A 25,556-nucleotide genomic window follows, 5' to 3' on the forward strand; every position below is an offset into this window, starting at 1 on the left:
AGGCTGAGGAAGAACATGGGCCAGTCCTGGAGGCTGGGGAAGGCCCGGATGAGGGCTCTGCGTCGGAGGCAAAGATGGGGCCAGGGCCATCGGAGAGTGATGTGCGGACTCCAGAGCCTCCAGAGGCTGACAGTAGAGAGGCAGAGGAACAGGAGGAGCCTGTTCCTAGTGCACGTATGAGAAGAGCTGCGAGAAGGCAAAAGCAGCTAAAGCAGAGAGGACGACTGAGGAGTAAGGCCAAGAGATGATTGGCCCCTCCCATAAGGCTTAAAAGACCAGCAACGGCTCTTGGGCTCTTTGTCAGAAAACAACGTTGATAGACTTGTTCTTGTCTTACTGCACATCTCTGGTCGGTGTCTGGGAAGTTGCCAGACTTTTCTTCCTCTTGGATTCCACCTCCCATCATCCCCTGCCAGCTGGGAACGAGAGACAGAGTGGTCCGGCAAATGGGGAGGATTGTGGAAGTGTTGGTGGGGGGGGGGTATTTGCCAACGTGCCCCATAGAGGAGATTCTTTCGGGAGGGGTGGGGGGTGGAATGAAATCCATGGGCAGGCACAAAGTTTTCATCCGTGTTGAAGAGTTTTCACAGGCTGCAAGTGAGTTTTTTGTTCGACTTTCTTACCTGGTATTTCAGCTTCCCGTCCTTGAAGAGGCGCAGCTGATGCTGCCGGTCCAGGTTGTCTCCGTAGATGTGGCCAAGATCCACCTGCAGGAAAGAGCCAACATAACAGGGGAGTCGTTTCTTCATCTCCTTTGTGTCTGTGTGAGGGGTGTGTGAGTGTCTGTGTGTTTGTGTGTGTGTGTGAGAGAGAGAGAGGCAGAGAGAGAAAGAAAGAGACAGGGAGAAAGGGAGAAAGAAACAGGGCGAGAGAGAAAAAAACAGAGAGAGAAAGAGAGAGAGAAAGGAGGCAAGGGAGAGAGAGAAACAGAGAGATGAAAAGAGAGAGAGAGAGAGAAAGGGGGTGAGGGAGAGAGAAAAAAGGAAGAAAGAAAAAGAAAGAAAATAATGGGGCAAGGGAGAGAGAAAAACAGGAAGAAAAAGAGAGAGAAAGGTGGCGAGGGAGAGAGAAAAACAGGAAGAAAGAAAGAGAGACAGAAAGAGAAAGAAAGAGAAACAGGGAGAGAGCGAGAGAAAGAGAGAGAGAGAAAAAAAGAAATGGGGTGGGGGAGAGAGGAAGAAAGTGAGAAAGAGAAACGGGGCAAGGGAGAGAGAGAAAAGAGAGAAAGAGAAACGGGGCAAGGGAGAGAGAAACAGAGGAAGAAAGAGAAAAAGAGAGAGAGAGAAAGGGGCGAGGGAGAGAGAAAAACAGAGAGGAAGAAAGAGAAAGAGAGAGAGAAAGAAAGAAAGAGAAACTGAGAGGGAGAGAGAGAGAGAGAAAGAGAGAAAAAGAAACGGAGTGAGGGAGAGAGAGGAAGAGAGAGCGGAAGAGAGTCAAGAGAAAAAAACGGAGAGGGAGAGGGAGAGGAAGAAAGAGAAAGAGAGAAACGGGGGGAGAGAGAGAAATGATTCAGTAATCTAAAACGTTTGAAAAGGTAACTGGGGGTGAGCGGAGAGAGGACCAAACCCAGGGGAATATGGCGGAAGAGAACTTCATAAACCCTCATCCCCAGCTTGCCCTTTGGTTGTCTATTGTCCAGGAGGCACGTGTCCTTCTACGAAAGGTGCTTGGACTTTTGAGGATCGTTTCCGGAAGGTGTGTTTGTGGCAAAGCTTTCACAAAGAACCGCCAAAGGCCAGATTTTGTGTGTGTCTATGTGTTAAATCTGTTTTAGTTGGCGGCTGGAAGAAGGAAATATTTTTCCTCCACGCTGTTTTAGTGCTTGTTTCCTTCCAAGAAGAGCCAGTGGATTTAAGCCAAGCCCCCCCCACCATCCTTTCTCCCCCCCACCACGAGAAATGTTGGGGACCCTGGAATCAATTCTGGATCTGCCCTCCCCAGGAGTCTCCCCACCAAACCTAAGACCTGAGCCGCCCAAAATTCCTCTCCGGGTTGGGGGGGGGCTAAACGTGGCCCTTCCCCGCCCGCCCCCCAGATCTGCCCATCAACAGCTTCATAGCCAGGGGAGATTAAGGTCGGGCCCCGTCGGCTTCTCTCCTCACCCCGTGGCCCAGAGCCCGGGTGAATCCACGGCCCATCTTGCCAAACGTCTTGAAGAACTGGTGTGTGAAGTGTTGGGCAAAGAAAGCAAACATCAGATTGGTTTTTTGTGGGTCGGGATGGAAAGTCCGGCGCAGGAGAAGTTCTTCCGCCACCAGTTCGGCTTTTGGCAGCTCCAACGGTCCTGTGGGGCAGAGAGGAAAGCCTTGCCCGAGCCTGGTCTCCTGGCATGTGACAGTCCCTCTCCCTCTCCCTCCTTCTCCTCCCCCAGGTCCCCCCTCTCCTCCTCCTCCTCTTCTTCCTTCGCCTCCATCTCCCTGTCCCTTCCCTCCTCCCCCTCCCTCTCTTCCCCTCCTCCTCCTGCCCCAACCCCCTGTGAGATTATTCATGAACTGGCAGAAACATGGTAACAAGATCAGCCAATGAATAGGCATAGCAACTAAGTCAGCCAATTGGGAGCTGAGACAGACTGGAGCCAGGGCACGTCTTAGTCTGCAGCTTCTGAGTCTGTGCATAGAATTGAAACAGAAACTAAACAAGTCTGGACTTGCTTGCCTGCTCTGTGCTCAGATCTAAAATGAAACTAGCCTTGTCTCCTCTGCTGAAATGAAACTAACTGTTCTCTCCTGTCTTGTGCTGTAACTTCTACCACGTTGGAAGAATCAACTATTGGTATTGTACGTAAATACTTCATCTGTTATTATGTATATAAAGAAGTCAATGAATCCAGCTGAAATCAGTTATCTGTGTGTGCTTCGGGATTTGATATTTGCAAGAAACTCTGACACCCCCTCCCTCCCTTACTCCCCAACTTCCTCCTCTTCTTCTTCCTCTTCCTCCTCCTCCTCCTCCTGACAAAAGCAGAGCCAGGCAGCTGGGAAAGGGGTATGCCCCCTGCAGTACCTTTCATCCCCATCGGTGTGGGGCAGTTGGAGGGCACCGGCGGGAGGATGCGGGTGAAGTAGCTGAGGTTGCTGTAAGACTCCCAGTTCAGGTATCCGTAGTTGCCACTGAAGGTGGGCGGACTGGGGATGAGGTTGGCGCGGGCTGGAGGGCGAGAGGCAGAAAGGGGGAAGGGATTTCAGAGAGGGGGCATGGAGGGAGGAACGGGACTGTTTTGTCTCGTACCTTTGGCCGCCCCTCCTTCTCCGCTGGCGTTCCTCCCTCAGGCGACTCTCCCCCGGAATCCAGTCGCAGGACTGGCAGCTGGGAGAGGCTTCTGGGCCTGGTGAGCCTCTCAAGTCCAACAGGCCAGCGAGCCTTTCCGAAGACCTGTGCCCATCCCTTCGCCCACTCACCCGTCAACACCACTCTCATCAAAAGGCTTTGGAGGAAAGTCCGGTTCACGACGCTCCACAGCCAGGTGAAATGCGTCAGCAAGTAATGAACGGAAGACGGGCTCGGCTTTAGGGTGTCGTGTACCCACGTCCAGAATTCCGCTGGGAAGGGAGGGAGAGGCAAAGACATTTTTTTAAAAAAAACAAACAACCACAGATATTTCCCTAAAGATGTCCCCTTGGGAGGATTTACGGAGAAGAACCCACAGGAAGCTTCCCTTCTCAGTTCTGGGGAATGCGAGGGTGGTGGTGGTGGTACATTGAGGTAGACTGCCACTGAATATGGAGGGTCTGCACACAGGAAGCGATACTCACGTGAGCTGCAGTTGGTGCCATAATATCCCGTCCGGGTGCAGTCGCATTCGTACCCTTCCGTGCCAACCCGGACACACAAACCGCCGTGTTGGCACGGGAAATAACAGCACGGATCGACTGCAAGGAGAAAAGGAGGAGGCAAGGAAGGGCAAGAAGCAAAATTTCAGGATTTGTTTGCTGCCAAAAAATTTAAAAAAAAAAAAGAAACGGGTAGGGCACGAAACTTGACAATGGACAGATCGAGACAGCGCCCAAAGTCATTCAAGTGAGAAGGGCGGTGCGGCGACTTGATATATTAATCAATCAATTAAGACTTCCGGGTAAATAAAAGCTCAAATAACTAGCCCTGAGGCTATGGGAAAGTTGTCCTCGGTTCCTAATACATTTGGAATCTACAACGTAATAAATTCTCTCTTTCGGCAGAATTAAACCCCTGTCTGTTTTCATGGAAGCAAATGCAGTTTATTAGACACTGGGCCTCGTTAAATTGGGTCCTCAGACCGACAACTCTGTCGCAGATCGAAACAAGCCGATTGTTGACTTGTGAGCAGAAACCTGTACGGCAACAGCCCTTAAATTATATACCGCTTCACAGTGCTTTTACAGCCCTCTCTACACACGCACCCGCAACAATCTGGCTCCTCCTTTTACCGACCTTGGAAGGATGGAAGGCTGAGTCAACCTTGAGCCGGTCAGGATCGAACTGCTGGCAGTAGGCAGAATTTAGCCTGCAATACTGCATTTTAACCACTGTGTCATGATAGCAGATAGATTAGATAGATAGATAGATAGATAGATAGATAGATAGATAGATAGATAGATAGATAGATAGTGTTGTGGTCCGCCAGCAGCCTGCGGAGCTGGCAGCGGAGTCGGATAGTGAGGAGTCTGAGGAAGGCCCGGATGAGGGCTCTGCGTCAGAGGCAGAGATGGGGCCAGGGCCATCTGGGAGTGATGTGCGGACTCCGGAGCCTCCAGAGGCTGACAGCAGAGAGGCAGAGGAACAGGAGGAGCCTGTTCCTAGTGCACGTATGAGAAGAGCTGCCAGAAGGCAAGAGCAGCTAAAGCAAAGAGGACAACTCAGGAGTAAGGCCAAGAGATGATTGGCTCCTCCCATTTTATCCACCTCAGAAGGAGAGCTGCAGTGAAAGTAGCACAAAAGATGCAGTTGGGAGAGCATTTCATACAATCTATTAAGGCAATATACCAGAAACAAACAGCACAAATCATAGTTAATGGTAGTCTCACAGAAACTTTTACAATTGAGAAAGGAACAAGACAGGGATGTCCCTTGTCTCCACTATTGTTTATTTTAACTTTGGAAGCATTGCTGAATAAAATACGGCACTCGGATAACATACAGGGTATTAAGATCAGGCAACATGATTATAGATTACGAGCATTTGCAGATGATTTGATTGTAACTTTAACCCAACCAGTAAATTCAGTTACAGGTTTGATGGAGATAATTAGGCAATATGGTCAAGTGTCAGGGTTTAAAATAAATATAGGGAAAACAAAGATGATAGCTAAGAATATGAATACAAATCAAAAAGAAGAAATGGAAAGAGTAACAGGATGCGAGATGGTGAAAAAGGTTAAGTACTTAGGAATTTTTATTACAACGTCAAATGGGAAAATTATACAAGTATAATTATGAATTGTTATGGCATAAAATACAGACAGACATAAATGGAAAAAAATACAACTGTCTTTGTTGGGAAGAATAGCAGTAGTTAAAATGAATGTTCTGTCCAAGTTTCTATTTCTCTTTCAAATGATACCAATACTTAAAAAGGATGCAAATTTGGAGGAATGGCAGAGAGGCATTAATAACTTCGTTTGGGTAGGGAAGAGACCGAGAGTTAAATTAAAAATAATGCAGGATACACGTGAAAGAGGAGGTTTGAAATTGCCCAATCTAAAATTGTACTATGAAGCAGCTGTTTTGTCAGCAATTAGTGACTGGATTAATTTAACAGATGAAAGAATACTGAATATTGAAGGGTATGATTTGCTGTATGGTTGGCATGCCTACTTAGTTTATGAGAAGAAGGTGGATAGGACTTTTAAAAGTGTTTGGAAAAAATACCAATATAAATTGAATGGTAAGATATGGGTACCCCATATGGGTAGTACCCAGACATGCGATAGAAAATATAAGTATAAAACAAAGACAGGATGTAATTACTTATAAAGAACTTCTGATTACAGAAAGAAACGTACTACAGTTAAAGCCTCTGAATGTATTAAGAGAGGAAAGGGCAATTCAAACCTGGTTTCAATATGTACAGCTGCAGAATAGATGGAAAAAAGATCAGAAAATTGGTATTATACAAAGTGAAGAAAATTTGATAAAACAAATTAGGGACCAGAGTCAAATGCACATAAAAAGGTTGTATAATATATTGATAGAAATAGACTCGGAGACAGAGTTAGTTGAAGACTGTATGATCAAATGGGAACAAAATTTTGAGGAATCAATAATGATGGAAACGGGGGAAAGGATCTGGGTAAGAAATGTGAAATTTACACAAGCTCAAAATTTGAGAGAAAATTTTTATAGATGGCATTTGGATCGCAAAAAGTTAGCTTGTATGTACCCAAACCTACAACCCAAATGTTGGAGATGTGATTGTGTTGATGCTACCTATTTTTATCTTTGGTGGACTTGTAAAAAAGTTAAAGCATTTTGGGTAAAAAATATGGTGGATTATTCAAAATATTTTTCAAAAAAAGGATAAAGTTTACTCCACAGTTGTTTTTGTTAGGTATAATTACAGATTGTACGGTTATAGAGACTAATTTGATTCTGAGCTTAATAACTGCAGCAAGACTCTTGGTGGCGCAGTACTGGAAGAAGGAAGATTTACCTACTATTCAAGAATGGATATTAAAAGAAGTAAATTTAGCAGAAATGGCGAAAATTTCAGCATATCTAACGGACCATTCAAATGAGAAATATATGTTAGAATGGAGAAGATGGGTTGATTATATTCAAGGCAAATATCGGACTAAAAAATTTCAAATAGCTTATGAATGATCCAAGAGATTTTGCAAAGTACTTCAATTTAGTTTAGTAAAAGGGGAGTTAAAAGTTCAAGAGGGGGATAGGAGGCTATAGATAATTACCTGATGTTAGTTTATGATTGTCAAATGTTATACCCTGTATTTTGCTCTGGGAAGTGGGGGGGGAGGGGAAGGGGAGGGCTGGAAGGGGAGGAAGGAGAGGGAAGGGGAAATGTCTGTAAAACTTTTTAAAACTTTTCAGTTAAAAAAAAAAAAGATAGCTGCAGTAACAACCAAGTGGCAAATTAACTTCAGATCTAAAACTGTTGCTTTTCTTTTCTTTTTTAACCAACAGAACTTTTAAGCTAAAAAAAACAAAAAACCATGAATACAGTAATTTACAAAGCAACAGGGAAGTTGCTTTAAAACTTCGGCTTTACTTTAAAAAAAAAAAAAAAACTTCAGCCTTGTCTGTAGGAAGTTAGCACCCACCCCTCTCCTAGAAGAATGAAATATTTTAGGAAATATTAAAAAAGGCAGAATAGTATATTTCCCTGGATGAGAAATGGAGAAACATGTTTTAAAGGCAAAGCAGCTCCCGGCTTCCCTCCACCTTTGTCAATGGACCTTCATCTGCAACACAATAGGACCCATCTAGCAACAGAAACTCACTACATGGCCACTTGAGGAGATTACACCAGCCAGCAAGGCTAGCTAAGACCCCCCCACCCCCACCCCTCGGGAGTCTGACAACCAATCAGGATACTCGTCCTGTGCCCCAGGAAGTTCAAAGCTCAGAGAGGGCATAAAACCAAGGCACGCTCGGCATCTCGGCCCTTTTTCTGTTCAGGAACTCAAACCAGGTGGTCCTGTCCACCATTAAACCATCTTTCCAAGCAGCTTCCACGTCTCCAGTGTCTTTTTTCCCCCACTTGGAGCTGAACCCAGATGGACATTTCGTGATGATGGTTGCATCACTCTGCAGCAGAGATTTTTTTGTTTTTTGTTTAGCAGAGCAGAGGAGAGCAAAGCCAGCTGTCTGGAGTTGTGACTTCGCTCTTACTCTTTGTGTATTGCACAAAAAACGCCAAGCGAAGTTCCTATCTTCATCCTCATCTCTGGGTGGTGCCCGTTTCTTGGCTGGTGGAGTAAGAGGAGGAGGAGAAGAAGAAGAAGAAGAGGAGGAGGAGGAGGAGGAGGAGGAGGAGGAGGAGGAGGAGAGGAGGAAGGAGGAGGAGGAGGAGGAGGAGGAAGAAGAAGAAGAAGAAGAAGAAGAAGAAGAAGAAGAAGAAGAAGAAGAAGAAGAAGAAGAAGAAGAAGAAGAAACAACGGAATCCGGGATTGAACACTTAGAACGTAGAATAATAGAGTTGAAAGGGACCATTGGAAGAAATGTCCATTTGGGTTCAGTTCCAAGTGAGGGAGAAAGACACTGGAAACATGGAGGCTGCTTGGAAATACGGTTTTTAATGGTGGACAGGAGGACCACATGGGGAAAAAGGGGAAGAGATGCCGAGAGCACCTGGGTTTTAGCCCCTCCGTTTGGGCTTTTGAATTTGAGCTTGTCTTCTGATTGGTTGTCAGACTCCCGTGGGGGTCATGCAGGGGTAACTTTGTAGGTTGTCTGCGTCACAGGCTTGGTTGAGCCTTGCTGGGTGATGACGTAATGAAAGGGGCTTTGGGCAATTCCTATTATGGCTCTGCTTGAAGGATCTTTGTTAGAAGATCATGGCCCATTGACAAAGGGGAGGAGGGGAGGGGAGTTTCAGCCTCCCTTTTAGGGGAAATATTCTGCCCTTTAAATATTTCCTAAAATATCTCAATTTTCCTAGGAGAGGGGTGGGTGCTAACTTCCTACAGGGCCATGGAGGTCTTCTAGTCCAGGGGGACCCCAGCCGGTCCCTGGTGCCCAAAAGGTTGGGGCGCAGGGGTGAAATCCAGCAGGTTCTGACAAACCGGTAGCGGAAATTTTGAGTAGTTCGGAGAACTGGCAAATACCACCTCTGGCTGGCCCCCGAGTGGGATGGAAATGGAGATTTTGCAATATCCTTCTCCTAGAGTGGGGTGGGAATGGAGATTTTGCAGTATCCTTCCCATGCCACGCCCACCAAGCCACACTATGCCCACCAAGACCCTATGCCATTTCAAATAATACCACGACTGTCCAATCACTTCTAAAAAAACTCGTGTGATGGAGCGCCCACGATTTCCAGTGGCAAGCTGTTCCACTGGTTAATTGTCCTCACTGTTAGGAAGTTTCTCCTTAATTCCAGGTTGCTTCTCTCTCTTTGGTTAGTCTCCAACCATCGTTTCTTGTCTTGCCTTCAGGTGCTTTGGAGAATAAGTTGACCTCCTCTTCTTCTTTGTGGCAGCCCTAGTCCTTCTTTTCTTTTTTCTTTTTTTCATTTTTTTTAAAAAAATAATTTTTGCTATATGAAGAAAGAGCAACAATTTCAATGTCTATATAAACAATTTTTTTTCGGCATGGGAAAAAAATTAAGGAAAAACACTCTTTGAAAAAACCAGTCTGGCTCTCCACAATGGAGGCATTGATACACCCAAATGTGATTGATATGGGGAAAAAAATAATATTAAAATATAAAGATATTTTGAATGAGAAAGGGGAATTGCGAAGCAAACGGGAACTGAATAGCCAAGGGATAGATTTAGCGTGGTGGCCGCAGGTACAAATACAATCAAGATATGAAAAAGATGCTGAAACATACAGTTTTTATAAAAAACCAACAGAGTTGGACCAGATTCTAACGGGAACTGATGAGAAACTAATTTTTTAAAAAACTATACCCTAGTCAGTGGTGAAATTCAAATTTTTTTACTACTGGTTCTGTGGGCGTGGATTGGTGGGCGTGGATACTGCAAAATCACCATTCCCACCCCACTCCAGGGGAAGGATATTGCAAAATCTCCATTCCCTCCCCACTCCAGGGGAAGGATACTGCAAAATCTCCATTCCCACCCCACTCCAGGGGAAGGATACTGCAAAATCTCCATTCCCTCCCCACTCCAGGGGAAAGGATATTGCAAAATCTCCATTCCCACCCCACTCCAGGGGAAAGGATATTGCAAAATCTCCATTCTCTCCCGACTCCAGGATACTGCAAAATCCCCATTCCCTCCCCACTCTAGGAGAAGGATACTGCAAAATCTCCATCCCTCCCCACTCCAGGATACTGCAAAATCCCCATTTCCTCCCCACTCTAGGAGAAGGATACTGCAAAATCTCCATTCCCTCCCCACTCCAGGGGAAGGATATTGCAAAACCTCCATTCCCATCCCACTCCAGGGGAAGGATGCTGCAAAATCTCCATTCCCTCCCCACTCCAGGGGAAGGATATTGCAAAATCTCCATTCCCACCCCATCCCAGGGGGAAGGATATTGCAAAATCTCAATTCCATCCCCGCTCCAGGGGGAAGGATACTGCAAAATCTCCATCCCTCCCCACTCCAGGATACTGCAAAATCCCCATTCCCTCCCCACTCTAGGAGAAGGATACTGCAAAATCTCCATTCCCTCCCCACTCCAGGGGAAGGATATTGCAAAACCTCCATTCCCATCCCACTCCAGGGGAAGGATACTGCAAAATCTCCATTCCCTCCCCACTCCAGGGGAAGGATATTGCAAAATCTCCATTCCCTCCCCACTCCAGGATAGTGCAAAATCTCCATTTCCCCACTCCAGGGGGAAGGATATTGCAAAATCTCCATTCCCACCCCACTCCAGGGGAAGGATATTGCAAAATCTCCATTCCTTCCCCACTCCAGGGGGAAGGATATTGCAAAATCTTCATTCCCACCCCACTCTGGGACCAGCCAGAGGTCAGTGGTATTTGCCGGTTCTCCTAGCTACTCAAAATTTCCGCTGACCGGTTCTCCAGAACCTGTCAGAACCTGCTGGATTTCACCCCCTGATCCTAGTCCTTCTTTTTAATTGGACTAGAAGACATACCCAATTCTTGCAACCGTTTTTTTTTTTTGTATGTTTTAACCTCCCTTCCCCCAGTCCTCTTCGTTGCTCTTCTCTGCCCTCTTTCTAGAGTCTCAATATCTTTTTTTTTTTTTTTGTATTGTGGTGGGCAGAATTGGATGCTTTGCACTTTAAGTGGGGAGTTGTGAGGGTTTATCGTGGGTTGCAATCCTAGGGGGGAGAGGATGTTCCTAGTGACCCAGAGTGATCAGGACAGAGATTGGCCTTCCTTGGTGGCTCCTGGTCTCAAACATTGCCTTGCCTTTCCCTTCGTGTCCATCCTCCTCGGCCCCTGGGGGTAAACAGTGGTTTTATAGTCTCTTACAAAGACAGAAGTCTGATAAGACCTCAAGATACGGTCTGAACGAAAGCATGGACGTATCCAGGAGGCTGAGAACAGCCTGGGAAGCCTTTGATTTTTTATTTTTTAAAGGCCAATTTTAAGAACCCTTTGGAGTTATGAAAGATCAGAAGTTCTAAGCGTGGCCCCTAGGAAAAAAAACGTCAGAAGGGCCTTTGAACAGAGAAAAGAGGGAGATTTGAGTCATGTACTCAAAGTCACTCATTGTTCTGACCTACGCTTCCCGAGACAGTAAAAAGCAACTGATTAGTCCCAAAAAATAGAATATAAAATAGAACACCACTTTGCGGGGGGGGGGGGGAAAGCCCTACTAAGCAGGTATATACAAAAGTATGAAGGCTATTGCTTAATGCATTGGAAGCCGCCCTGAGTTTCCAGAGAAGGGCGGCATGTAAATCGAACTAATAAATAAATAAATAAATAAATAAATAAATAAATAAATAAATAAATCCCTCTTTTTATTTCAATGGCTGTGAATTCTGTTCATTTCCAGCCCGTGATGAGTCACAGGTAGTTTGTAAAGAGTCCGATGGACGTCTGCCCCAGTCCTTCGGGATAAGGCTGATAAACACCCACTTAATAATAATAATAATAATAATAATAATAATAATAATAATAATAATAATAATTTTATTTCTATACCGACCTTCTCCCGAAGGACTCAGGGCGGTGTACAGCCTGATTAAAAGCACAGACAAAATTTAAAAATAATTAAAATTATTAAATAATTGGCTCAATTATAAAACCCCCAAATTTAAAACCCCACATTTAAAACCAATTATCTTTATCTCCCTGGACACGCTGCCAAAGACTTAATTGGCAATTAGCTTTGCGAGGCCACACGGAACACAGAGTCGAAACGGAGCTTCAGAATTTAAACCAGCCAGAACGAACAAAGTTGCTTCCTGCAAAGGCTCCCGTGCCTTTGCTCCTCCTTTATGTCTTATGGGAGGGGCCAATCATCTCCAAGCCTTACTCCTGAGTCTCCCCTTTTGTCTTAACTGTTCTTGCCTTCTGGCAGCTCTGCGCATGCGTGCACCGGGAAAAGGCTCCCCCTGTTCCTCTGCCTCGCTGATGTCAGACTCTGGAAGCTTCGGAGTCAGCACATAACTCTCAGATGGCCCTGGCCCCATCTCTGCCTCCGATGCAGAGCCCTCATCCGAGCCTTCCCCAGACTCCAGGACTGGCCCGTGTTGCTCCCCAGCCTCCTCACTGTCCTACTCTGTTTCCAGCTCCACGGGCTGCTGGTGGACCACAACACAACACTGCTGAAAGGAACAGTGGAAGGAAAGGAGCTGACAAAGAAGCAACAGGCACAACTGGATTGATTCAAAGGATGAGGAAACAACATGCAAACTCCGGGAAGGAAAAGACTCTTGAACCCAACAGTTGTGCAAATATACAGGGGACATTACAGGCAAATAAGATTTTATTAGGGAAAAAAAATCACAGAGCATTCTATGTTAATTGCAAACAGTCCTTTGTGGGAAGGGATTGGGACAAAAGGAGAAGCCAGAATATAGAGAGTTTTCTATTATTGCTTCCATTAAAAAAAAAAAAAAACCCCACAGCAAAATTGGGCAGCAAACGATAAATTCCGGGAAATTCAGAATGACTACCTCTAGCGGACTCTCTCTGCCTCTTCTGAAATCTTGGATTCAGAGCTAAACCAGATAAACCTTCAAATTCACAGAGTTACAAAAGTCCAGCTTGCCAGCAAAAGGTGGGAGAATTAGAAATTCAGCCACCACAAAACCACGTTGGTTGGTACCCAGCATCTGCCAACCACGTTCAAATCCTTCAGCAATACCTCTATCCTTAGTTGGTCGCAACGGGGGAGAGAGAGGCATAGCTGTTGCTTAGAGTAGAGTAGAGTAGAGTAGAGTAGAATAGAATAGAATAGAATAGAATAGAATAGAATAGAATAGAATAGAATAGAATAGCTGTTGCTTTGAATAGAATAGAATTAGAGTAAAGTAGGGTAGAGTAGAGTAGAGTAGAGTAGAGTAGAGTAGAGTAGAGTAGAGTAGAGTAGAGTAGAATAGAATAGAATAGAATAGAATAGCTGTTGCTTTGAATAGAATAGAATTAGAGTAAAGTAGGGTAGAGTAGAGTAGAATAGAATAGAATAGAATAGCTGTTGCTTTGAATAGAATAGAATTAGAGTAAAGTAGGGTAGAGTAGAGTAGAGTAGAGTAGAGTAGAATAGAGTAGAGTAGAATAGAATAGAATAGAATAGAATAGAATAGAATAGAATAGAATAGCTGTTGCTTTGAATAGAATAGAATTAGAGTAAAGTAGGGTAGAGTAGAGTAGAATAGAATAGAATAGAATAGCTGTTGCTTTGAATAGAATAGAATTAGAGTAAAGTAGGGTAGAGTAGAGTAGAGTAGAGTAAAGTAGAGTAGAATAGAATAGAATAGAATAGCTGTTGCTTTGAATAGAATAGAATAGAATTAGAATAGAGTAGAGTAGAATAGAATAGCTGTTGCTTTGAATAGAATAGAATTGAGTAGAGTAGAGTAGAGTAGAATAGAATAGCTGTTGCTTTGAATAGAATAAAATTAGAGTAGAGTAGTGTAGAATAGAATAGAATAGCTTTTGCTTTGAATAGAATAGAATAGAATTAGAGTAGAGTAGAGTAGAGTAGAACAGAACAGAATAGCTGTTGCTTTGAATAGAATAGAATTAGAGTAGAGTAGAGTAGAGTAGAGTAGAGTAGAGTAGAGTAGAGTAGAGTAGAGTAGAGTAGAGTAGAGTAGAATAGCTTTATTAGCCAAGTGTGATTGGACAGACAAGGAATTTGTCTTTAGTGCATTAGCTCTCAGTGTACATAAGGAGAATAAAATTCTGTTTTAATTTATTTTAATTTTTATATTGTATGTATTTTAATCTTGGCTGTTCACCGCCCTGAGTCCTTCGGGAGAAGGGCGGTATACAAATTTAATAAACCTTAACCTTAACCTCAAAATACTTTCATCGAGAATAAAAAGATCCAACACTTAACTAATAAGCTATCAAATCGTACTAGGAAACAAATAAAAACAATATAAATTGAAAGACACAAGCAACACGGTTATACTCATAAGCGGGAAGAGACAGATACCAGTAAGGAAGAGAAGAAGAATAGGAAGGCAGTCTTAGTAAATTATTCAGTTTGCTAAGTCCGTTCCGTAACATTTGGATCATTTGCTTCATTTGAACCGATTTCCAACCTGTCTTAAAACAGCCACACACCCAAAAATGCAGAGCAAACATTCCTGGAGGAATCCAAAGACGGTTGAGTGTGTGTGTGTAGCCCGGAGGAAAAAATTCCCCGCCGTATCTCCTGAGATCTTCCTTCCCAGGAATGCGTGCAATCATTCCTTGCCCATCCATATCACACATTCGGGCGTCTACTAACAGGTAGCAACTTCGAGGAGAGGGAGGCACAAGGGATTCCCCTCTCCTCACCTGGCATATTTCAAACAGCTGAGGTTTTCGCCCTCTTTTTTTTTCACCCTACCTGAACTGGCGTCTCCTGGGCTGGCATTCAGAACCGCCAGCAATGCCAAGGGAAGGAAGGCAGACCACAAACCTGGAAAACAGAAAAGGAAATAATTTGGGGTGGGTGGGGGGGTGGAAGGAAGGTGTGGGGAGCCACGAACTCGCCTGGGACTCACAGTGCATTTTGTGCCGGAGAGAAGGAAGGAAGGAAAGAGAGAAGGAGGGAAGGGAGGGTCACTCTTGGTTCCACCAGGCAGCTGAGCAACTCCTGGATTTTTTTTTTCTTCAAGACAGCCTGGTCTCCACCTTCTTTCAAAACTCCTCCTTCTCCTTGTCAAACAGCTTTTGCATCTGCCTACTCCGGACTGCTGTGGTTGCAGGAGCCTGGGGGGCCCTTTTGTGCCAAGCGCCGGCTGGGCAAAATGCCTCCAAAGCTTGGAGAATCCAAGGAAGTTTCGTTTGGGGGGCGGGCTGGACTAGAAGACCTCCGGGGGTCCCTCCCAGTTCTATTCTGGATTCTGATTCAGTCCTGAATGTTCTCCGGATGCCCAGCCCTTTTCTCTCCCAGATATGGTCCCTCCTGGGTCCTTGCCAGGAGATAAGCAGTCAACTGCTTTTGTGGGTTTGTTTATTTTTAAACTCCAGACTTCAGGAAGTGATGAGGGATTTTTGGGGGACCCCTTTGGCCTCTGCAAGCTCGGGGTTGCGCATGGCATGCTTCATCCTAAGCTCCTGACGAGCTTCTCATCGCTTGCTTGCCCAGGGAAGGGTGGTAGAGAATGACTTGGACCTAACACAGAATATTACTTGGTAACGGAATAGATTTTCTGAGCGGTTAGAGGTAGAAATTAGAGGAAGGCCGAGGGAAGAGGAGAAGGAAGAAGAAGAGGGAAGCAGAGAGGGGAAAGAAGAGAGGGAAGTGGAGGGGAGGAGAAGGAGTAGGAGAGAGGGAAGGAGAGGGAAGTGGAGAAGAGGAGAGGGGAGAGAAGGAGAGGAAAGGGGAGGAGAGGGAAGTAGGGAGGCGAGAGGAGAAGGAGAGAGGGAAGGGAGGAGAGGAGAAGGAAGGGAAGGGAAGGAGAAGGAAAGAGATGGACTGTCGTAAAATGGAAAATGTGATGTATTATAAAGGAAAATAAAGTGGAGAAGAGGAGAGGAGAGGAGAGGGAAGGGGAGGAGAGGGAAGTAGGGAGGGGAGAGGAGGAGAAGGAGAAGGAGAGAGGGAAGGAGAGGGAAGTGGAGAAGAAGAGGGGAGAGAAGGAGAGGGAACTAGGGTGGGGAGAGGAGAAGGAGAGAGGGAAGGAGAGGGAAGTGGAGAAGAGGAGAGGGGAGAGAAGGAGAGGAAGTAGGGAGGCGAGAGGAGAAGGAGAGAGGGAAGGAGAGGGAAGTGGAGAAGAGGAGAGGAGAGAGAAGGAGAGGAAGTAGGGAGGCGAGAGGAGAAGGAGAGAGGGAAGGAGAGGGAAGTGGAGAAGAGGAGAGGGGAGAGAAGGAGAGGGAAGTAGGGAGACGAGAGGAGAAGGAGAGAGGGAAGGAGAGGGAAGGGAGGAGAGGAGAAGGAAGGAAAGGGAAGGAGAAGGAAAGAGATGGACTGTCGTAAAATGGAAAATGTGATGTATTATAAAGGAAAATGCATAATAAAGACATTTAAAAAAAAATAAATTAAGCATGGATGGGCAGCGGATGGGCCCATTCTCAGTGCCTCCCCCACTTTTCCTGAAGTCCCAGAAAAACTTTTCTTAGCAGACCCAAACCCAAACTCGATGCTGAGCACGAGAGATCGGTCGGTTCCCTTTGGACAGCTGCTTCCCTGGGTGTCATCCGCTCAGCAGATGTTTTAGTTTTGGGGTTGTCTTTTGATTTCTTGGATTGTTGTGGTCCCTGGCGAGTGGGGTGTTTGGTCTCAGCCAGGTTCTCTTAGGAGGCATTTAGGAGCTCTGCGTTGACCACACAATTTGGAAGAGAAAGCTTTTAAGGCTCCTCTTATCATTTCCCCTTCCCGGTCTGAAATATTCTCCTTGCCTAAGGATATTTTTCTCTTCCTCCCCTCCCACACTCTCTCTTTCTTGTGGCATTCTTTCTAACCAGCAATAAATTCCAAGGAGGAACAATGGAAAGACATTTAGCAAAAGAATGAAGCCGCAGGGCTTTGGGGCAAAAAAAAAATAATATTTCGAAAGGTTGGCATCTCTGGGTAGCCTCCAGAATGCGTCAACTGGATGGCATCCAGATGGGCTGGGACTACAGTTCCCAAGATCGCTGCAGATGGGGAGTGCAGCCAAGAAATGAAAAGAGGCTTGTTCCTGGGGAGGAAAGCCATGGCAAAGCTAGACAGCATACTAAAAAGCAGAGGCATCACCCTGCCAACAAAAGAGCATATAGTCCAGGCGATGGTTTTCCCAACTGCGATGTCTGGCTGCGAAAGTTGGACCATAAGGAAGGCTGAGCGTCAAAGAATGGAGGCCTTTGAACTCTGGTGCTGGAGAAGACTCCTGCGAGTCCCTTGGACTGCAAGGCGATCCAGTCCTAGAGGAGATCAACCCTGACTGCTCTTTAGAAGGCCAGATCCTGAAGATGAAACTCAAATCCTTTGGCCAAATCCTCCTTTGAGAAGGAAGGACTCCCTGGAGAAGAGCCTAATGCTGGGAACGATGGAGGGCAAAAGAAGAAGAAGGGGACGGCAGAGAACGAGGTGGCTGGATGGAGTCACTGAAGCAGTCAGCATGAGCTTAAATGGACTCCGGGGGATGGTAGAGGACAGGAAGGCCTGGAGAAATGTTGTCCATGGGGTCACGATGGGATGGACACAACTTCGCAACTAACAACAACAATAGATAGATGATAGATAGAAGATAGATAGATAGATAGATAGATAGATAGATAGATAGATAGATAGATAGATAGATAGATGGATAGATAGATAGATAGATGGATAGATGGATAGATAGATAGATATAGATAGATCCAAGGGACTTCTGCGAGTCCCTTGGACTGCAAGGCCATCCAACCGGTCAGTCCCAGAGGAGATCAACCCTGGCTGCTCTTCAGAAGGCCAGATCCTGAAGAGGAAACTCAAATGCTTTGGCCACCTAATGAGAAGGAAGGACTCCCTGGAGAAGAGCCGAATGCTGGGAACGATGGAGGGCAAAAGAAGAAAGGGACGGCAGAGAACGAGGCGGCTGGATGGAGTCACTGAAACAGTCGGTGTGAGCTTCAATGGACTCCAGAGGATGGTAGAGGACAGGAAGACCTGGAGGAACATTGTCCATGGGGTTGTGATGGGTCAGACATGACTTTGCAACTAACAACAACAGTTCCCAGCAGCTGTTAATGCTGGCACATCTGGAAAGCAGCATGGTGAGGAAGTCTGGTCCAGAACCACAGTTTTAAAACAAGCTGGATGGAGTGTGAAAGATGGTTTGTTAATCTTAAGGCCTCTAGGTGAAAAACAGATCAGGGTTCTGGAGTTTACTGCGCTACAAAGTTTGGGATTTGAAAATTTTTTCTGCACCTGGTCCTTGGACGATCACCAAGTCTGCAAGAAATCCATCAGGTGCCTCTTCAAATAATCTGATTATTTTGGACCAACCTGACTCAGCCTCTTTCAGCCCCAGCAAAGAGCTTTTATTTTTCCTGCCAAGTTTTTAAATTTTAAAATATTATCTTTACAATCTTTTCAAATGGAATTGAGTTTAAGCACTTAGCATATCTTTCTTTCTTTCTTTTTCTTTTTCTTTTCTTCTTCCTCCTCCTCCTCCTTCTGCTTCTTCTTCTGCTGCCGCTGCTTCTGCTCCTTCTCCTCCTCCTTCTCTTCCTCCTCCTCCTCCCTTCCTTCTTCCTCTTCTTCTTCCTCTTTTCTTCTCCTCCTCCTCCTTCTCTTCCTTCCTTCCTCTTCTCCTCCTCCTCCTCCTTCTGCTTCTTCTTCTGCTGCTGCTGCTTCTGCTCCTTCTCCTCCTCCTTCTCTTCCTCCTCCTCCTCCTCCCTTCCTTCTTCCTCTTTTCTTCTCCTTCTCTTCCTTCCTTTTCTCCTCCTCCTCCTCTTCCTCCTCCTCTCCTCCTCCTCCTTCCTTCCTTCTTCCTCTTTTCTTCTCCTCCTTCTCTTCCTTCCTTCCTCTTCTCCTCCTCCTCCTCCTCGTCTTCCTCCTCCTCTCCTCCTTCCTTCCTTCTTCCTCTTCTCCTCCTCCTCCTTCCTCCTCCTCTCCTCCTCTTCCTTCCTTCCTCCTCTTCTCCTCCTCCTCTTCCTTCTTCCTCTCCTCCTCCTCCTCTTCTTCTCCTCCTTCCTCTTCCTCCTCCTCTTCCTCCCAATCCAAATCCCCATGTCAACGTTTTTTCTTTCCATATTTTTCCTACTGCTTATCATGTCCCTTTAAAAGAGTGTGAGGTGTTTTTTTTTTAAGAGAATTCTTGCTTTATTTATGGAAAGGGCGAAACCACTAACCTTTATTGAACTATTTTATTCTCTGGTGGGAGGCTCCTTAAATGTGGTGGTGGGGTTTTTTTTGGGGCCAGCTTGACGAAATAGATAAGGTTGCTTTTTGGGCCACTTTAAGAGCAAGGGCAAGCAAACACTTTATTAAACATTTATTAAAGCAGTTTGTAGGAAAAGGGCTCTTGGGACCATTTGTTTATCTGTTCGCAAGGAAGTGAGTGTTTAGTTAACTCAGCCCAAGGCTGTTCTCTGCTGAACTATCAGGAATTCAGACTATTTCTGATTGCATCTGGGGCTGTAGTAAAAGTTTACACATCTTACTAGCCTTTCCCTTCCCTTCCCTTCCTCCTTTCCTTTCCTTCCCTTCCTCCTTTCCCTTCCTTTCTTTTTTCTTTTCCTCCCCCTTTCTCCTTTCTTTTCCTTCCCTTCCCTTTCTCCTTTCTTTTCCTTCCCTTTCTTTTTTCTCCTTTCCCTTCCTCTTTTCTTTTCCTTTCCTTTTTCTTTCGTTCACCTCCCTTTCTCCTTTCCTTCCCTTTCTCTTTTCTCCTTTCCCTTCCTCTTTCTTTTCCTTCCCTTTCTCCTTTCTTTTCCTTCCCTTCCCTTTCTTTCTTTTCCTTCCCTTTTTTCTCCTTTCTCTTCCTTTCTCTTTTCTTTTCCTTTCCTTTTTCCTTTTCCATTCTACATTCTATTTTATTCCTATTCTATTTCATTCTATTCATTCTATTTCATTCCATTCTGCATTCTGCATTCTGCATTCCATTCCATTCTATATTCTATTTTATTCCTATTCTATTTCATTCCATTCTGCATTCTATTCTATTCTATTCTATTAAAATTCTATTCTATTCCATTCTACATTCTATTTTATTCCTATTCTATTCTATTCCATCCCATTCCATTTTCTATTCCATTTTATTCTATATTCTATTTTATCCGATTCTATTTCATTCCATTCTGCATTCTATTCTATTCTATTCTATTCTATTCTATTCTATTCTATTCTATTCTATTCTATATTCTATTTTATTCCTATTCTATTTCATTCCATTCTGCATTCTATTCTATTCTATTCTATTCTATTCTATTCTATTCTATTCTATTCTATTCTATTCTATTCTATTCTATTCTAAATGGAACTCGGGAACTTTAATAGAAGGAACTTGGAAAATTTAGGCTGTCTTCTAAAAAAAAAACAACAACTGTAAATTTATCTAACTCCGCTTGTGCCAACGCTTGGCCGCTTTGAGACGGAGGGTGCCCGGAGAATCTCTACCGTTTTCTTTCTTGCATTCTCCGACGCCTGTTTGCAGAAAGATAACGTGCCTCGGATGCCAGTCCTTCGAAAGGGGAAATCCTGAGGCCGTGAACTATGCGGGCTATGCCTCAGCCGTGTTCCCAGACGGTTTAATCTCACGGCTGGTCCTGTTTTGCATGCTGTCCTGGTTTACAGCAGTCTTAAAAGTATTAAGAAGGGTATTAGAGCTCCGGTATTAGAGCTTTGAATGTCGGTTTTTACTTGCGTGGTTCGCGTTTGTGGGTAGATGGAAGAGTTCTGGATTTTGAACTTGAAACTATGGTACTAGAAATGCAGAATACTTCTATGGGCGCTCTCTAGCATGACGGTAACAGAGTCGGGAGGGGACCTTGGAGGTCATCTAGCCCAACCCCCTTCTCACGCAGACCTGTACTAGGGATTCGAACCGCCGAACTGCCAATCTTTCTGATCGACAAGCTCAGTGTCTTAGCCACTTGCGCCACCTAGTCAGGCAGTGGGTAGTAGTGGGCCCCCTCATCCACCGTTGACGTTTGCTCTTCTTTGCACTTTTTCCAAAGTCTCAACATTTTTTTTTGTTGTTTAATGGAAAGAAGGACCAGGGGAGACAGGATAGCAGTCTTCCGATATCTCAGGGGCTGCCCCAAAGAAGAGGGAGTCAAGCTATTCTCCAAAGCACCTGAGGGCAGGACAAGAAGCAATGGGTGGAAACTGATCAAGGAGAGAAGCAACTTAGAACTAAGGAGGAATTTCCTGACAGTGAGAACATTTAACCAGTGGAACAACTGGCCACCAGAAGTTGTGAATGCTCCATCACTGGAGGTTTTTAAGAAGAGGTTGGATAACCATTTGTCTGAAGTGGTGGAGGGTTTCCTGCCTAAGCAGGGGGTTGGACTAGAAGACCTCCAAGGTCCCTTCCAATTCCTATTCTATTCTTTTCCATTCCATTTTCTATTCTATTCTATTCCATTCCGTTCTTTCTTATTCTATTTCATTCTTATTCTATTCTATTCTAATTATTCTATTTTCTATTCTATTCCTATTCTATTCTTTTCCATTCCATTTTCTATTCTATTCTATTCCATTCTTTCTTATTCTATTCTGTTCTAATTAGTCTATTTTCTATTCCATTCCATTTTCTATTCTATTCCATTCTTTCTTATTCTATTTTCTATTCTATTCTATTCCATTCTTATTCTATTCCATTCTATTCTAATTATTATATTTTCTATTCTATTCTTTTCCATTCCATATTCTATTCTATTCTATTCCATTCTTTCTTATTCTATTCTGTTCTAATTAGTCTATTTTCTATTCCATTCCATTTTCTATTCTATTCTTCTTTCTAATTCTATTCTATTCTATTTTATTCTATTCCATTCCATTCCATTCTTATTCTATTCCATTCTATTCTAATTATTCTATTTTCTATTCTATTCCTATTCTATTCTATTCCATCTTATTCTACTCTGTTCTAATTATTCTATTCCATTTTCTATTCTATTCCATTCTTTCTTATTCTATTCCATTCTTTCTTATTCTATTCTATTCCATTCTCTATTCTATTCTATTCTATTCTATTCTATTCTATTCCGTTCCGTTCCGTTCCAATCCATTCCATTCCATTCCAATTCTATTTTTATAAAGTGGTGACCAAACCTGGATGCAGTATTCCAGGCGTGGGCCTTACCAAGATCTCCAGAAATTGTGAAGTTTGCTTCATCACTGGAGATTTTGAAGAAGAGGCTGAAATGGTATAGGGTCTCCTGCTTGAGCAGAGGGAGGGGGCTGGACTAGAAGACCTCCAAGGTCCCTTCCAGCTCTACTCTGATTGATTGCTCGGGGTTCTCACCCCAGCCATGGCTTCAGGGCTGCTCATGTGCAGCTTGCGCTAATCCCAGAGAGCGGAAGGCCCCATCTTGGCTTTGTAGGACCTGAAAAACTTCTCTTGCTCCCTTCTTTCCGTGAACGGCCAGAGGGGAGACCCACCTAACCATCAGGTTCCTTAATGTGGCTTCAGAAAATGGAGGCTCTTTGCAGATTACAATTCAAGGGGAGAAGGCCGGGTGCAACGAGAGGGGACTCCCCCACATTCCTCCCTACAACTTCCTCGTGAATTAAAAGGATGCTATGTTAAAAGCAAGATTTACGGCCCTGAAAATTCTCAACGGGCAAAAATGAAAGGCTTAAAATTTACACATTATACAGGAGTGGCCAAAATTGTGGAAACCTTTTTGGGAAAAGTGTATGTTTGAGGTTGGATGGTTAATAACACCCCTTTCCCGTCCCCCCACCCCAAGATAATCCTATTCCACTGCTGGAATGGCCTGGGAAGAGCCCAGACCTTCACCCAATTGAAAATCGATGGAGCCGACTAAAGAAACTGGTTAGTCAGAAGCGACCCAGCAATAAAACCCAGTTAATAGAAGCAATCATTTAATCTTGGTTTCACATTAGAACAGCTACAGAACTCAAAGACTTGGTTCACTCCATGGGAAGACATTGTAAGGCCGTCATTCATGCTAAAGGTTACCCAACTAAGGATTAATTGACATGGTGATAATTTTTGTATATCTCATTTTTTTCTAGGGTGATAATTTTTGAATATCTCGTTTTTTCTCCATGTTTCACTTTTCTTCTTTATCCTGTAACTGCTATTCTAATAGTAAATCCTTCGTAAAAGTGATTGCATTACATTCTTGATTAAATTATCTTTCCATTGATATATAATTTTATGGTACTACTAAAAAAAAAAGTGGTGTTATTAGCTAGTTTTAGAAAATACAACTTTTCCCAAAAGGTTTCCACAATTTTGACCGCTACTGTAATTTAAAAGAAAAATTCTATAAGATGATGTTATCACTGGTATTTAACCCCCAGATAAGCTGCCAAAAATGTATAAAGGGGTTTTTTTTTCTCTCAAATGAATATTGGAAATGGAAAGGGGCTAAATCAATCGATCAATAAAAAATAAATAAAATCAATGCTAAATATTTCTTTGCTGACCAAGCAAAGAAATATTGGGAGTAGGATTCACATCCTAATACAGAAGATACAGATAAAAACCAGAAGCTTTTCTTTTTGAATTTAATGGAAAAAGACTTAGGAAAAAAAATATGGAACTTTAATGTTATATATGTTGATGGCAGCAAGACTAAATCGGAGGAAGGGCAGAGGAAGGATTTCCCCATCTCTGTTTTCCTTCTGCACATCATCATCTATTAATTAATTAATTTATTGTTTATATACCACCCTTCTCCTGAAGGACTCGGGGCGGTGAACAGCCAAGAGATAAAACACAAGAAACATAAAATTTAAAAACAGTATTAAAATCCGATTAAATTAATTTGGCCCACAATTAAAAACACCCCTGTATTAAAACCCATAATTAACCAGTTTAAAAATTAAAACAATTTAAAAGAGTTAGGCCAGAGTCATCCTCAATAAGGTTTTGTCTGAAAGCGGATTGGAAGAAAATGACTTTTGAACCCTGGATCAATGGATGAATCACGGAATGGGATGATAAACGGAGCCTGCAAATGATTTAGATTTCGTGAATTGGATTAAGTGCGGCTTCACAAATTCACAAACAACGCAATTCACTACCAAGTGTTATTTCTAAAGGACAATTCAAGGGCCTCCAGCGTAGGATAGAACTGTCCTTTGTGCAAAGAGGTTGGTTTCTTTTTTTGTTAAAAAAATAATAATAAAAGCCCGCCCACAAATAAAAATCAAAAACTAAGATATTTCAAGAGAGAAAAAAAAAAGCTTTATCATAGTATCTTTTCACATTTAAAAAAAAAGTCACACGTCAATTCGAATCTTTTAAAACTTTTCAAGGCAATGTTATGATCTCACACATAAATATGAAAAATCAAAAATATGTTGGTTGATTCCTTGCACCCCCCACCCCCCACCCATCCAAACAACAAAGAAAAAAAAAATGTGATAAAAGCACAGAACTGGCACGGTGGAAAACACCGTGTTTTACATTCTGCAAAGCCGAATGGTTTCTCTAATTCAGTCGAGGGGAAAAAAATTAGACGGGTCCAGAATGGAAATCTCCTGGTTAATAAGAGTAAAAGTTAAGATATTATCCTGAACATTTGCAATTTCGCCCACCCGTCCATTTTGGAGAAAAACTGATTAGAGTGATATTTGAACAAACAATTCTTGCTTTACATGAAAGAAAATATACGTGGCTTTGTAAATGCAGACCCTAGTAACTCTTACAAAATAAACCTAAGGGGGAAGATTAAGAACTGGGCCATTAAATCAGGATATTTAACATACATCTCCCTTGAAACTGCAGTTCCAAATGTGTCATTACAGTATCACTCGTTGAAGTAAAAGCTGGGGGCGGGTGGGGAAGTAAGTGTGTTCTTTCTCACACAACACACAGGCGGCCCGAGGAAGAAAATCGCACACAATTTGCTTCCCCAAATTGGTTTCGGCATCCTACCACATGATCTACGAAACTTTTGAGGGATGAGTGAATAAAAGCGATTTCCCAAAACTTTTCGGAAAAAGATTAAAAAGTTGATTAAAAACCACGCAAGGTACCGCAAACGACCGGAGCTGGGTTAAGGCACTAGTGTGTGGGGGGGGGGTTCTTGGCAGGAGGTGGCTTGGGTCCCCCTGGGCAAGACGCCTCTCTCGTTTCCAACGGTCGGAGCTGGATTGCGAGAGAGGCAGATTCCAGAATCAGATTATGGCTTTGTAAGTTGGTTAGGTGCCCCCTCCCTCCCTCCCTCCCAGCCAGCCTGGTGCAAGGAACGATGGGGGGGGGAGAGAGGGAGGGAGGGAGCACCAGGGGTGGCTAAAGAGGAGACCGGGGACGAATGGGAGAACTGGACAAAATGCTGTCTCCGAAGACGTTGGCGTAGGAAGACTTCAGGAACTGGACGTAGTTTTGCATGCTGCGATTCGTGCTCTCCGACTGCTCGAGGCGATCCTTCAGGTCCTGGAGGCGGCTTTGGTACCGGCGCTCTCCCTGTGCGAGGAAAAAAGAAAATGGTCGCCTGAGCCCCTGGGTCCTTTCCTTCATTCAAAAATGGAGAGCCCAAAGCCATTCCTCTTGCTTTTCCGATGAGAGTTCATTGAGACATCCCTTTGGACGGACGCACGAGGACAGGGATGGCGAAGCTTTTTTGGCACCGGATGCCCAAACCAGAACCAGCTGGCCGGCAAAGACCAGCTGGCCGGCACGCGCATGTCTGTTTTTTGGGCGTTTTCAGGGCCATTTTTGGCCCCAAAACGGCTGAAAAA

General features: G+C 44.0%; 2 protein-coding genes across 7 annotated transcripts in view; both read right to left on the reverse strand.

The window, feature by feature from the left end:
• Nucleotides 1–15,054, reverse strand: part of PTGS1 (prostaglandin-endoperoxide synthase 1) — a 22,747-nt gene extending 7,693 nt beyond the window's left edge. Inside the window, exons 1-7 of one of the 2 annotated variants that reach the window (XM_034438738.3) lie at nucleotides 14,770–15,054; nucleotides 14,613–14,684; nucleotides 3,753–3,869; nucleotides 3,399–3,539; nucleotides 3,004–3,147; nucleotides 2,103–2,284; nucleotides 624–707 (exon numbers count right to left, since the gene is read on the reverse strand). In XM_034438738.3, the coding sequence (XP_034294629.2) occupies nucleotides 624–707; nucleotides 2,103–2,284; nucleotides 3,004–3,147; nucleotides 3,399–3,539; nucleotides 3,753–3,869; nucleotides 14,613–14,684; nucleotides 14,770–14,776 (747 nt within the window). In that variant the 5' untranslated portion in view covers nucleotides 14,777–15,054. The remainder of the gene's footprint in view (nucleotides 1–623; nucleotides 708–2,102; nucleotides 2,285–3,003; nucleotides 3,148–3,398; nucleotides 3,540–3,752; nucleotides 3,870–14,612; nucleotides 14,685–14,769) is intronic. The other variant, XM_087879492.1, reaches the window with a different exon arrangement.
• Nucleotides 15,055–23,361: 8,307 nt separating this feature from the next.
• ODF2 (outer dense fiber of sperm tails 2) overlaps nucleotides 23,362–25,556 on the reverse strand; it is a 33,222-nt gene continuing 31,027 nt past the window's right edge. For all 5 annotated transcript variants that reach the window (XM_060684085.2, XM_087879494.1, XM_087879495.1 and 2 more), the window contains one exon: nucleotides 23,362–25,281. In XM_060684085.2, the coding sequence (XP_060540068.2) occupies nucleotides 25,108–25,281 (174 nt within the window). In that variant the 3' untranslated portion in view covers nucleotides 23,362–25,107. The remainder of the gene's footprint in view (nucleotides 25,282–25,556) is intronic.

This window comes from Pantherophis guttatus, chromosome 16 (genome assembly GCF_059756535.1).
Source record: "Pantherophis guttatus breed Tessera chromosome 16, ASM5975653v1, whole genome shotgun sequence".
Lineage (NCBI taxonomy): Eukaryota > Metazoa > Chordata > Lepidosauria > Squamata > Colubridae > Pantherophis > Pantherophis guttatus.